The sequence below is a fragment of the Pteropus vampyrus genome, unplaced genomic scaffold, assembly GCF_000151845.1.
Source record: "Pteropus vampyrus isolate Shadow unplaced genomic scaffold, Pvam_2.0 Scaffold3, whole genome shotgun sequence".
Lineage (NCBI taxonomy): Eukaryota > Metazoa > Chordata > Mammalia > Chiroptera > Pteropodidae > Pteropus > Pteropus vampyrus.
In genome coordinates this window covers 17,359,813-17,374,554 of record NW_011888784.1, presented here as the reverse complement: position 1 = coordinate 17,374,554, position 14,742 = coordinate 17,359,813, and the positions used below count along the sequence as shown (strand labels likewise).

Here is a 14,742-nt window from a genome sequence, read left to right as displayed (position 1 = left end):
GAATTTTGGTAATTATATACAGCCCTATAACCATCACCACATACAAGATCTAGAACAGTTAGTTTCATTACCCTAAAAAGTTCCCATTGAATCCTTTGCAGTTAATCCCCTCCCCAAACTCCTGGTCCCAGGTAACCCCATCTGCTTTCTGTCACTAAGTTTTGGAATCATACTATAAGTAGTTTTTTGCATTCGACTTATTTCACTTAGCATAATGGGACATATATTTATTATCATTTGGTATGTCGTAAATCCTTTAGCCTCTACTTCCAAAATAAATCCTAAATCTGTTCACTTGTACTGTGTAGTGCTACCTTGCTTGTCTAAGCCACCATCTTATCTTGAACTGACTCTTACAATGGACTTAAAAATGGTCTCCTCACTGTGGCTCTTGTACCTTTGTTTTCCATTTTTGACACAGCAGCTAGTGATCTGTATAATTTAAACCAAGTCATGTTACCTTCCTACTTAAAACCCTCCAATGTATTCCCATCACTCTTAGCTATGGCTTTATAGCTTGTTTCCTACCTACTTTCCCACACACCTCTGATTACTTGGCTTTTAATATCTCAGCAAGATGGTGCCTATCTTTTGTACCTTTTGTTTTCAGCTTGGGAAACCATTCCCAGATCTTCCCAAGACTGGTGCCTTCAAATATCTTGGGGACCCCCATCTAACTGCTCCCTCTGCCCCATACAGTGTATTTTATTTATAATTATTTTATTCTTTTTAGAGCATTTATCATTTGCCAGTCTTCTTTGCTTACCTGCTTATTGCCTCTCTCCCCATGCTAGAATTCTGAGAACAAGGACCTTAGACACAACAGTTTCATCCCTGTTGTGTCAATACGGCCAGGCAGTAGTAAGATATTACTAACAGTTTTGCCAGGGAGTAGATGCTTATATGGTTGGATCTAGGGACTTGTACAGATTTATGCATTTTCTCATAAAGTCTGCAATATAACCATGGAATAACTGTTCTTGCTAAAACCCACTCAAATTCATTTTTCTAAAGTTTTGCGTTTTCTCTCGTCAGCCTTTTATTATATTTCAAATTGTTTGATGTTCTTTAAATTTATTTAAATACTCATAAATGCAATGTAAATGTTTTTCTTCAAATCACATTCCAGTAAAGATATCAGGTCTCTCATCCTCCAAACATTTCCCTTCCTAATTTTCCAACTAAATTTTTCTCAGGACTAAGTAAAGAAATTTTAAGTCATTGTGAGGTGGTTCATCTTCTCCAACATTTTATTATGAAAGATTTCAAATATACAGCTAAGTTGAAAAAGCTGTACAGTAAACACCTATATATCTACTACTTAGATTCTACAATTGTTAATTTTACTCTATTTGCTTTTATCTCTCACTTTATCACATACCTATCTATCCATCAATTCATCTTATTTTTGACGCATTTCAAAGTAGTTACAAATATCAGCACACTTTATCCTTTCTCATATCAGCTTTTGTAATATTAACCAGAGTACAATATTTATTTATGGTTTGTTTTTTCTTATGGTAAATTACACATATATTGAAATGCATACATCCTAGGTATAATGTTGGCCAAGTTTTGACAAATGTTGAACCCAAACCCCTGTCAATATAGAATATTTTCATTACCCCCAGATAGTCCCTCTTGCCCCTTCCCATCCAATCTCTGCCCATATACCCCCATAGGTAACCATCATTGTAATTTTTTTTCTACCATGGATAGACGTTCTATTCAAGAACTTCACATAAGTGGAGTTATACAGGATGTACTCTGTTGTGTCTGGCTTCTTTCACTCAGTCTGTCTTTGAGATTCATTCATATTGTTGCTTGTGCAGTAATTTGTTCTTTCTTTTTTATTGCCATGTAGTATTCCATTGTAGGAATATGCCATGTTTGTTTATTTTCCTGTTAATGGACACCTGGCTTATTTTCAGTTTGGGGCTATTATGAAAACATTCCTTATGAATATTCTTGTACAAATGGACATATTTTTCATTTCTTTTAAGTAAATACACAGGCTTGGTCTTGTAGGGCCAAAGGGTATCTGTATATTTTGTTTTATAAGATAGTACCAGACCATTTATCTCAAGTAGTTGTAGGTGATTAACTTTTTTAAAGAATTGTTTATAATTCAGGTAATATGGTCATATGGTTCAAACTTCAAATTTGGCAATGAAAATGCCCTCCTTCTACTACCATACCCCTTCTTTCCAGTTTCTCACTTCTCTAACAAGTAGATAAATGTCCTTATCTTCTTTATTCTAGATGTTTTATACATCTACAAACCTGCAGGTAGCTTATGCTATATGTACACTTCTATACTTTGCTTTCTAAGAAATTTTAGTTTGCAGCTATCTTGTCTGTGGACCTTATTATAAGACCCATAGCCCTTAACTTTAATAGCCCTGTGTGGATTCTAATTAGAAAATTTATAAAATGTTTGATCACTCCTATACTTTTTATGCTAGTGTATTAGGATAGGGATGTTAAATTCTCCAGCTGTCATGATTTGAATTTGATAACTATGCCTTTAAGGAAAGAATTTTAACCTCATATCTTTTGAACTAAGCAGGTCTGCAATCTTGTTTCTGCACCCAGAAAGTAAGACTGGAGCTGCAGTAGCTTCCAATTCCTTTCCACAGTAACACTTTTAAAAGTTGTGGTTTTTATGTACTCATAATCAGTAAATTCAATTCTATTCCAAAACACCTTGGTCTTGATATGTTTCCTTCATTTAATAATCAGTTTTATTAAAATGAGTAATTAACCTACCAGATTTGCAACTAATATCTCATATAATGCAATAACATCTATTTAATGCTCATTTGAGAGTTTCATGCCACATATAACATCACTGTACAGACATAGGGGGTTATAGTGAGGGAGTTGATTTTAAAAATGATTTAAGTGTTCTACTTTTTGTGAATATCTGCTAGGCATTTTCATTGTTACAGTTACCTAACATAGTTACAAAAACATGTGCAAAACATTTACAAAATGACAACAGGAATGTACTCTCTGTAAAGCCCTCTGGTTTATACAGGTACATCAGTGATACAGTTTTGCTGCTTCTGCTTCTCAAAGGGAAGAATTAAAGTGTCTTTAAAAAGACTGCAGACTTTGAACCTCTCCCAAAATTGAGGAGAAAAGCACCACTCTCTTCTGATTGTATGTCCTTGGCAAGTTGTTACACCTCTTTGAACCTCAGTTTGCCATCAGCCAAGGAGGAGAGAGCAGAGCAGCATTTTAGGATTACTGTAAGGGCTACATGAGATAAGGTATGTATATCAGCACCCACCGGAGACCTTAACACAAATATTAGTCTTCTGCTTGTATTGGCATAAACTCAAATAAGTCGTGGGAAGAAGAGAAAGAGTTTTGATTGACAAAAAACAAAGTGTTATCTGCTTGCTCCTAAATTATATAAACCAAATAATTCATATTAGAACCATAGGTGTTGTATTAGATATGTGAATTATGAGTTGAGCATTTGAATCATTTGTAAGCAATACCCTTCAACACCCATCCTTTGAGAACCAATTCTTAGGCACTCAAAGAAATACAAGGACAGATTGTGCCTTAGAATTTAAAATTAATCACCTGAGACAGAAAGAAGTAAAATGGAGTAGAGGACTTAGGTGTCTTGATTCCAAAAGTATTGCTCTTTCCAACTGGGCCAGCTGTGGTGGTGGAAAGAAAAGTTACCGAATTTGGGGTCAGAAAACCCCAGCTTAAGACCAGCCAAGTTCAGGTACTTTATATAGATGTGACCTGGCAGAAATAATTTACCCTCAAAGTACCTCAGTTTCCTTATCTATAAATGGAAATAATGAGCTTTCTTAGGGGTTTGTTAAGGTTAAATGAATTAAGGTGTTTTAAAAATTTGTAAAAAAAAGTAAATCAAGCTTGAAATTATATCAAAATAAAGAGTTACCAAACAACAATAATAACAAAAACACCTAGGAAAAAAGGGGTAGAAACCTAGGCAGATCTGGGGTTCTAAATAAAGAGCAGGACAGCCCCATTGAGTTGTTGCTGAATCAGTCTTTATGTCACTCTGTTTAGTATTTATCTTCCACAGAGAGGGTTCACTTCATATGGCCTACTTCAGATTCTCTCGCCTTCAGCAGGGGATGTTGGGCACCTCAGTTGAGGTCCCACCAGATTGTATCTAAGAAGTGTAGTTCCTGCAGGGCAAAATCAGGATGCTATTGCAAGAAAAAGAGGAAATGGATGCTGGATAGGCATAAACATCCATCAAGTGCCTCAGAAACTATGCCAACATCAGCATCCTCTGTGTGCCCATAAGAATTTTATAACAGATGTAGAAAGAGAGTACTTTAAAGAATCATTAATGGCTAATATCATTAAGAATTCAGTTTGCAAAATTTCATTGAACTGTGTACCTATGATATGTGAACTTTTCAGTATGTATAGTATACTTAAATTTTTAATAATTTTTACCATGTTTAATACTCCTACATAGATATTATATGCTGAATACTTTAAGAGCTATCAGATCATGCTAATGTGTATAACCTCCCTAAATGCTCCTTTTTTTACTTCTGTGTGCACTTAGCTTTCAACAGCTAATAGGTCAAAGTATTGTGCGAATTATATTGATTATATTAAGATTTTATTATGATCATTTTTAAACAAACTAGAGAATATATTTCTTGAATTGGAGGACATTCCTCAGAGCTGTAAATCTGATTAGATAATTTTCCCAATCTAGGGATGACTTTAAAATTATTTTATAAAGACTTCTAAAATAGGTGGTATATTTACCTCCTCAACTTGCTGCTATTTTCTTATCTAACCCACAAAGTTCTACAGAGCAAAGACCTATTTTCCCAAAAAAATTTTAGGTAAAATGATATTAAAGAAAAGAAAGAACACAGTGAGTGTCTTTTGGATTATAGTTTTAACTCCATTTATAAAAATGCATTCCACTACTTTGTGTTCTTTTGTTTAAGTGCGTGCAGTGCATGTAGTGAGAACATGTGGCCTGAGAGAAGCGTTCCTGGGAAGGTAAGAGACTGGCCAGCGTAGGATGTAAATAGATCTTTAATTTGGTGTACAAGATGTCATTAAAATACAGCTTATACAAATGAACAGATAGATAGTGGTGGCTCCTTTATACCTTTTAAGGAAAGTGATGTATTCTTGGTTTGTTTTGGGTAGATTCTGCCGTTCCTGTATTGCTACCAGTCTAAAGAACAATAAGTGGACCTGTCCTTATTGTCGAGCATATCTTCCTTCAGAAGGAGTTCCAGCAACGGATGTAGCCAAAAGAATGAAATCAGAGTACCAGAAATGCACTGAGTGTGATACCCCGGTAAGCGACCATGCCTGTTGTGCTCACAGTTACCAGCTTAGACCGCTGAGAAAATTGTTATGCAACTAATCATTTCGCCTATGCCTTTGACCTCATCTTACCCCTACTTCCTAAAGTTTATCGTCTCAGCCTTTGTCCAATTTCATATGTGTAGGCTGTTGAAAAATGGTCACCTGACTCCTACCATCATCTAATTTTTCAAATAAATGCTTTCGTCAGCCACCTCTATTTCGTCTCTTCCTATGACTCTCATGACCCTCTGTTATGTGGCTTCCATTCTTGCTACTCTATTGCACCTTAGCTATAAATAACTTTATTACCAAATCCAGTGGCATAACTGCACCCATGTTCTACTGGACTTTGCAGTATTTATCTCTCTTCCTGTAGTATTTTGATCACTTCTTCACTGCAGTTTTTATCCTTTGATACTATGCTAGCCCAATTAGATCATTTGAGGTCTTGGAGGCCATGCAAAAGATTCTAGATTTTATCCTAAATGTAATATCGAGTCATAGGAAAAGTGTGAACTTTTGCTTGGGTTTAGATTTTCATGATATCTCTCTAAGATGTACATGGGCAGTGGTTTGGAGGGGGCAAAAGCAGGATTGGTGAAGCCAATTAGGTGGCTATTTGGATGGATCAAGTAAGGAAGGTGGGTTAGGGTGATAGCATTATATATGGAATAAGAGAGTTTTTTAAGGTATATTTAGGAGAAAGAATCAAAGGAAATTGGTAATTGACTGGATATGGGGGTGAGTGAGAATGAGGTGTCAATAATGCCTGGGAGGTTTCTGACATGAGTAGGTGAAGGTATTAATGTGGAGGACAGGTTTGGAGAAGAATCCACGGAGTTAAATTTTAGGTATGTTAGATTTGAACTGCTAAGGGGGTATATTTAGATATACCATTGTGGAAATCAAGAGAGATCATATACTGAAGACCTAAATTTCTTTAGAAAACCTTTCTTGATTGTTAATCTAAATTATAGCCTGTTATACTTTCTCTTAGCACTCTGTATTCCCTTTATAGCCCTTCTCACCACTTCTAATTTTGCTTTTATGATTTTTTAATTTAATGTCAATTATCCCCACCAGATTTAAGTTCCGTAAGGGTAAGGACTATGTCTGTTTTATTGGCAACTGTGCACTCAGCACTTTGAAAAGTGACTGGCACATAGTAAATGCTTAATGTACGTGTTTTTAAAATGTATATTTATGTAAGACTCAATGAGTCTCAATAAATAGCTGCCCAACTACAGGATTTATGCCTGGTCTTTGGAGTTAGACATCATAGGATCACACACTAATTCTCTCACTTATTCTTTGTGGTTTTCGGCAAGTTATTTATTTAAATTTTTGTTTACCTCTTTGGAAAATAAGGAGAATTATAGTATTTGTGTCATGTGATAGTTTTAAAGGTGAATGAGAAAGCATGGCTTTTAGCATGGTCTGAAACATAGGAAATGCTCAAAATCAATAGATTTTTACATTCATCTTAATAAATTATTGCTTATTTTTGTCATCATATAAAATTTAACATGCACAAAATCAAACTCGGGATTTTATTTTATCATCCAGTTCTTTATTCCACCTTTGATGTTTACCACAAAAAACATTCTCTTAATTATCCCAGATGGAAATGCCCTTCTTTTTTTTTTTATCCCTTTCCTTTTTTCATCCCCACCCCATTTCTGATTATTCACAAGTATTTTGCTCTTTCCTTTGAGGTATTTCTTGGATCTGTCTCTTCCTTTTTATGTTATCCCTCATGCCAGGAGTACTGCCGTTCCTCCCGTAGCCATTGTGGACTCTGCTTACTCTTCAGAGTCCAGGCCAGACCTCCATTTCATGAGGACTGGCCTTCGTATTCCAGTCCCCAATACATAATGGTTTCCCATCTGCTTGCCTACACATCTTTTATTCTTCCTCCATTAGATTGTAAGCACCTTTAGATGGTAAGCACAGTGGCTTATGCTTCTTCTGTCATGTCTTACAATGTCTTACAGAGTTTTGTCTCCAGAGTAGATATTGTATAAATTTATTAATTCATTTGTCAGTATGTAGTCCCTAAATTGCTAATTTATGTGAAGAATGCTTCTCTTTGTTGATCAAGGGATACAAAGAGGAAGAAACATTTAACAAAAGTAATAGAGAGATGAGAGAGCACTAATGTGTAAAGTTGGGTGTTAAAATTTGTACAGCGGCTTGTTTTAAGACAGCTGACTGGATCAGTCCTATTTTTTACATCTTTTACATGGATATTTGTAAAGCAAGGATTTGCTTTTACTGTTCCACTTCGTTTATATTTTTGGTCTTTTGTTAAGCAGTTATAACTGTTTCCTTGACATGGTAGATTTCGTGTTTGAGGTTTAGCTTTCGTAGCTTGGGCAAAATGAAGCTCAGCCACCTTACCACAACTGTAAAAGCTTCCTTTAGTACAAGATCTTATCAAGGTTTCTAATGAAACGTTGAGTAGAATATGTGTTATTTAGCAACAGATCCCTCATGGTTAGGCTCTCTGAATGTATATCTGGAGGAACAAGGGCTCTTTATTTGGCCTTGATAAAAATGGACTGCAAGAGCTGTCTTTTATGTGTGCTCTTAATGGAGCTATTAAGTATACTGTGTATTGTGAATTCATGTGATACTGCTAGATATATTATGAAATCATGGTATTTATATCTTTCCCTGAGGCACAAGGTTTCTTTTACTTACTATGGACATTTCTAAAATCTGTCCACTTATTCTTCTAACCTCTCTTTGTTTTCCTTTCTTTCTCTTTCTTTTTACTTTTTTCCCTTTCCTTCCTCTTCCTCTTTTTCCTCTCCTTTTTTTCTTTCCCACTTCCTTTTTTCCAACACCAATTTAGGTAATGGCATCTCCAAAAAGTAAATTTGAGTTAATGTATGCTTTTCCACTTTAAAAAATATGTGCTTTCTAGAAGAATCAAATTCAAGAACTCACCATTGGATCTTCAATGTATTAGAGAAATTTAAAAATTGTGTTAATTTTTGATAATGCCTTAACTTTGTTACGCTGTCGTCATGAATGCATCCTTTTAAAATCAGCTGACGTCACACTATGAACTTTTTTGAAATAATGAAAGTGATAAAGCTGGATCACATAAAACTTTATTGATCCCCTTTTAAACAGTGAGTTTATTTTGAATTTGCTTTTATATAGGTTTGCCTCAGTGAAATGAGGGCACACATAAGAACTTGTGAGAAGTATATAGATAAGTATGGACCACTACAAGAACTCGAGGAAACAGCAACAAGGTTTGTTTCAACAGAGTATAGTTTAGTGCTGAATTTGATACATTAATACAGAATTTAATGAGCTGGAAAGTTTAACATTTTTATTGCAAAAATATGCACGTATTTATGTTTAGGCTCTTAACCATAATACCTGTTGTTGGTAATCTTTTATTAATAGCAATAATTTAGAAAGAATTTTGCTCTCTCTACTTTAAAAACTTTGCATGGAGGAAATCAGCCAAACATTGGAGAAATGAGGGAAACGAACTCAGACAAGTTTGTATTAAGGAAGATCCAAAAATAGAATGCAGAACTGTTCATTTCTGCTAGTCTCCACTTTCTGACTAATAGATTTTTGAAGTAGATCATGATTAAGAGGTTATTCATCTTTAGTTTTCCATCACCACTGCTCAGTTCCCTAGCTCGTTCCTTCTCATTTTGCTGGTTTTCCACTTAGAAGACAGGAAGCAGCATCTTGGTATATATTCTAATAAGAAAGTACCCTGTCCCCCTGAGGATACACACTTATATTTCTCATGAGAAAAAAATGTAGGCACCAAGACCATTATCAAGACAGGAAAAATAATATCAAATCAGAAAGAATAGGGACTGGAAACGAGATCTATCCACATTTTATTTTTTACCTCTGGTTAAGTAACTACTGTCTAATTGCCAACAATTTTAGTAATACTTGTATTCTATGCAATTTCCAGGTGTGTATGTCCATTTTGTCAGAGGGAATTGGATGAAGAGAGCTTGCTCGATCATTGTATTACTCATCACAGATCGGAAAGGAGACCTGTGGTAAAGATTTTTGTTCTATATATTTTTGCAATGTCTAAATTCAATATACATTAGAAAATCCATTTGATAGGTTTTTATTATAGATATAAAGGATAATTTATGTCAAGGTTATGAGAATTCTATGACATTAACCATATGTGAAAGTGTTGAATTGAAACTGATAAGAATTACTAATGTGCAATCACTCATTCATTTATGAAATTAGACAACATTATCTTTTACAGATAATCATGGGCATAATCAACTAAGAAGATTCAAAATGCACAGTTAAGATCTACCATTACTATACTAACTGTGGTCACATCCTAAGTTAAAAACATTTTTTAATGATGCAAATAGAATTTTCATGAAAATACACTAGAAATGACAGTCACAGTCATTCATCTTCATTAATCAGTCTATTATTTTATTTCTTAATCTGAATATTTATCCATATGCTTGCATATTAAATATACATATTGCTCACCATTTCCCAGATCCATAGTGAATACCTTTTTTCTTTTCAACCTGGCATTATAGTTCTACTTTGCGGTGTGGTTTTCATAATTTTCATTCCTGTATAGTTGTGAGGTAAAGCTGGATGATGATGGATATATCATCATTTACTTAGCCATTTTACTATTTTTGAACACTTGGGATTATTGCCGGTTTTTAGGATTTGAATTCATGTTCTTATACATTTAAACTTCTTATTTTATTGGGTTTTTTCCTAGGAGGAAATTTCTTAGATTGATATTTCTGGAAATGAGGGTGCAAACCTTTTAATAACTCTTGAAATATACTTATAAAACATATTCCAAAAAGTTTAAGTCAATTTATATGTATGTCAGCAATTTATGAATAAACCACTTTCACCTGTCTAAGATTCTATACATATATTTTAAAATTACTCAAGCTTAACAGATATAAAGTTATATCTTGAAGACTGTTTTAAATAGTAGTTTAGTTTTATATTATAATTGTATATAATTATATGTCTATGTGCATGTAAGTATGTGTGTCATTTAGATATATATGTTTGTTTTAATTTGTTGTTTTTTTCCTTCATAAAACCTTTTTGGGAAGTAGATGAGATTGAAACATAAGTACATATTAAGCAGCTAAATGATAGGTGGATACAGAAATAGATAGATATAGACAGATAGTCTTCACAATCCTATGAGATAGGTGTGATTATTATTCCCACTTTATAAATCATAAGCTGAGGCTCAAAGAAGTTAAGTCTTACAAGGTCACACAGCTGGTAAACCACAGTTTGAGCACAATAGTCTAGCTCTAGGACCTGCATGATGAACTCCTGTGCTCTACCAGCAAGTTCATGAGAAAAGCCACACAATGCAATCAAAGGTATTTGTTATTGATCCTAATGGCCTACAGGTTTGGTTCTTGGAATGGCTGGCTAGGAGCTTGATACATGTTCGGCCAGTAGGGATTGTCATGGGCTTTTCCTGCTCCATTTGCTCTGCGGGAGGAAGTGGCCTAAAGAGTTGTCTTATGATAGATCCCTAGAGAGCTTAGGAAGTTAGAAAAAAGCATCAGGATGGCATAATAATGGCTACCATTTACTGAGTTCTAAGTGTGTCCTTTTCTGCTCCTAGCAACCCTATGAAGAAGGTATTATCGACACAGCCTTAGTCCTGACCAGTAGTACTAGGGATGCTGCTCTGGCTGGAGGAACATCAGGTACTCTGGACCATGGGCTGCATTATATAGTAATCTAGGGCAAGCCATATGCTGGAATGTCCACTGGTACTATGTACCTACTCCAGCAGAAATCCTGTCCATGTGCTTGCTGCTCAGTTTGGCCATCAGATTGAAAGTGGTCCATTCCAGCTAAGTCTTCCATAATTAGGTCATTGAAGAAAGTCAACCAAAGGACAGAAATAAACCAGAAATGGTGGGATCAGATTGCTCCTGGAATTTAGTAGTTAAATTTTCTCCTCCCAGGCTTTGGAGGAGAAAAGCTTTGGTGCAAATTCCAGCAAATCTCATTAACCTCTCTGCTTCTGATTCATCATTTGTAAAATGGAAATGATGATGATGATGCCTTTTTTACAATATCTTTGCTCACAGGATAATAGTCAAATATTTAAAGTAAGCATGTAAATATCTTTGCTTATAGGATAATAGTCAAACATATAAAGTAAGCACTCTTTGTCACATGGTGTTTACCTCATAAACAAAAGAGGGCGGTGGTGATATGGTAGGTTACTACTACTTTTGCACCTATATATAAAATCAAGGCCAGAGGAGATTTCTCAAAGAAAGCCATGTACTCTCACAGTTGGGGAACCTAAGTTGGGAGGAGTGAGGGAGGTCAATTGGTAAAATTTCACCACAAGACCAGGATATTATTATGGCCTTGAGGCAGGAGCAGATTATTCAGAAGATTCATGGTTCTTTAACATGCTAGGGTCATCTAGAGATGGTCACTGGAACAGAAGACCTTCTGGTTTCCTAAGTTAGTGTTTCATTTTTGAGTAAAAGCTCAAGGCACATGTCAGTCTAAAGGATCTAGAGCCAGTAGAAGTCACATGTACGCTGTGGTTATGAAGAGGCTGGAGGTGGACACTGTGGCATGGCTGGGGTTCATGTGCTTAGGGATCCCCAGTGGGGATGCATAGGTGAAACACACTGGTAGAAGTGCTGGGCAAGGAGGGCTGAGTCTGAGGCTGATTCTGGGTTGGAGTAGAAGTTAGCAAGGATATTGCTTCAAAGGAATGGATTGCTTGTTTTGCCTGCAGATAATGAGGTCAGTGATGCCATCTGACTTCCTTGGAGTAATAAGTTTCATGGCAGTTAGAAACTTGGACAAATTTGATTCTGCCTTCCACAAATAATTAGATAATTCAGAGCTCAAACTATAAGTAACTAATCTTCTCTTTCTGATTTGCTCAAAATTGGGTAGTAGGTTAACAACATTGAAGAATTTTGACTTTTCTCATATGCAGCCATAAACAGCTCTGTTTTGTCACATAGTATGTATATTGTCATGTTTAATATTCTGAAAAATTATATCAGTGGTATATTAGACTCAAAGAAGCAAATGACACAAACAACGTGCTTGAGACTGAATTATGAGGCTAACTTGAGAGAAAATTGATATTTTATCTTGTAAAGGGAAAACATTTTAGCCGGAACCATACTTTTGGGCTATTCTCTCTGGCCAGAGTGCTCTTTCTTTTCCTGATTCTTATTTATCTTTCAGAGCTCAGCTTAAGTTTCACTTCCTCAGGAAGCCCTCTCTGACACCCAAATTAATTTCAGCTCTTGCTTTTCTCCTTTTTTTCTTATTTACCACCATTTATAGTTATATATTCATTTCATGTCTGTCTCTTCCTCTAAGTTATTAGGTTCACAAAGTCATGGGACTTAACTTCTTTGTTTAAAACTCCATGTCCAGTTCTTGGCAGAGAACCTGGCACATAGTAGGATATATATGAAAAAACCATCCACCCAGGTTCAAAGGTTCTAGTAGTCCTTTATTTTCTGGGACAGGACTTCTGTTGGTTTGGAACGTAAACTATGGTGTCTGAGCCACTTGTCTCTACACCAGTTTATTTCCATGGGTATGTAGACTTTCTGCAACTTAACTGAGCAGTGTGTGCATAAGTGTTTTAGAAAGGAGAAAAATCTTCATTTAATTTGCTTTCAAACTCCTGCTAAATTATATATGCAATCTGGTACCTTGATTCTGGTTACGTATTTGCCTGTAATTATTTTCAGTACTTATCTCTTTTCTTTTGGAGATGGATTCAGTGATCTTTAATTTCTTCCCACAAATGGCATTTACCATCATAAGGAAAGTATTATATAATTGGCTGAGTTGCTATGAAGATTAATTTAAACCAGAGATATAGCTGAATGTCCATTGTTACAGAAGTTCCAAAGCATCAGATCCTTTGCATCTTGAGATGTTTGTAACATAAGTGCACTGTCTTCCAACTCGTTTATACTTGTACTCTTAGAATTCATCTTTGGATTTCAAGTCTTGTCAGAATATGCCCTTCATTGCTCTTAGATGACATATATAGACAGTACTTGGCAACTGAAAGGCCCTGACAGTAAAAAATAATGTTGTATGACATCTGTGTTTTTAGAACCTAAGAAGAAGGTACCAGAAAGAGGTAAAGTTCTTTCATTCAGTTTTCCTATTTTTGATTAAATCAGTTGTGCACAAACTTTAGAATCAGAATTCAAGTTTTATAATATAAAATATACCTCATTCACAACGAGGGGTTTCAAGAACCTGTACTGAGAGAGATATTCTTTATGAGATCCCCTGTAACGGCACAAAAATGGGGAAAAGCAAGGTTTGGTGAACTGGAAGGTTGACTATCCCTGTTAGTTGTGTTCTCTCAGCTATATTACCCTTTTTCTTAATAGTATAAGGGAGAGGTGTCATTTTGAGGAACCTAATAAGTTCAGAAAGACTGGGATAGGGACAGGATGGCATAGCTCCATGGAGCAGCATCAAATCCATTCTATGTCTTTGGTAATTGGTGGGAAGGGTTTTGGGAAATGTGCCTGATGTACCCATATTAGATGTTCGCATCTAGGACACGGATGGTCAAAGGTCGTATGTTCCTATACAGATTTTTATACATTTTATGGATTCTCAGAAGCCCTTACCTTGCAATTCTCAACCTTTTCTCAATGACAGCACACCTAAAGAATGATGCTAAGCTGGACATTTTTCTAGAGTGTAGCGGTCAGCACGTCTGCTTCACACGCAGAAGAAGATCCTGGGTTCACGCCCCAGTGGAGCCACAGTCCATGGTCTATGGCCATGCCCTAAACAAGCCCGATGTCTGATCTTGGAAGCTAAACAGGGTTGGGTCTGGTTAGTACTTGGATGGGAGACCACCTAGGAAGACCAGGTGCTGTGGGCATAAATAATAAATAATAATAAAATAATAATAATAATAATAATAATAATAATAAAGAATGATGCTAAGCTAAATCATTCTTACTTTCCTATTAGTAACAGTGATTCCTGAAGGTGGCTGAGAATTCTTCTGGGGAGAGAAAGTGGTTGTATCAGAATCGAAGAAAGAAAGAGAGGTATATAGTTGAAAAAGGACTCTCATCTGATTCTGTGTATCGACTCAGTATCCCTAGTTCTTCCCCTATCCCAACTGGCCCATGTACTCTGTTATAGCAACAGATATGAAGCAGAAGATTTTTCTTTCTTTTCAGAATTTCCCAGCTTTTTCCCACATTGATTCCTCTGCCTGTGATGTTCCTCCCTGGCATGACTGGATCATTCTTTAAGACCCACTTCTGTTACCAGCAACTCAGCTGAATCTTTTCCTGATTTCTTGGGCAAAATTAATGATTCCCTTTT

The 14,742-nt window shown here is 35.7% G+C and overlaps 1 protein-coding gene across 1 annotated transcript in view; it reads left to right on the top strand.

Moving 5' to 3' along the window:
* Positions 1–14,742, top strand: part of RNF125 (ring finger protein 125) — a 29,382-nt gene that overhangs the window by 5,846 nt on the left and 8,794 nt on the right. Inside the window, exons 2-4 of the mRNA XM_011361888.2 lie at positions 5,182–5,335; positions 8,518–8,612; positions 9,305–9,395. Of these exons, the coding sequence (XP_011360190.1) occupies positions 5,182–5,335; positions 8,518–8,612; positions 9,305–9,395 (340 nt within the window). The remainder of the gene's footprint in view (positions 1–5,181; positions 5,336–8,517; positions 8,613–9,304; positions 9,396–14,742) is intronic.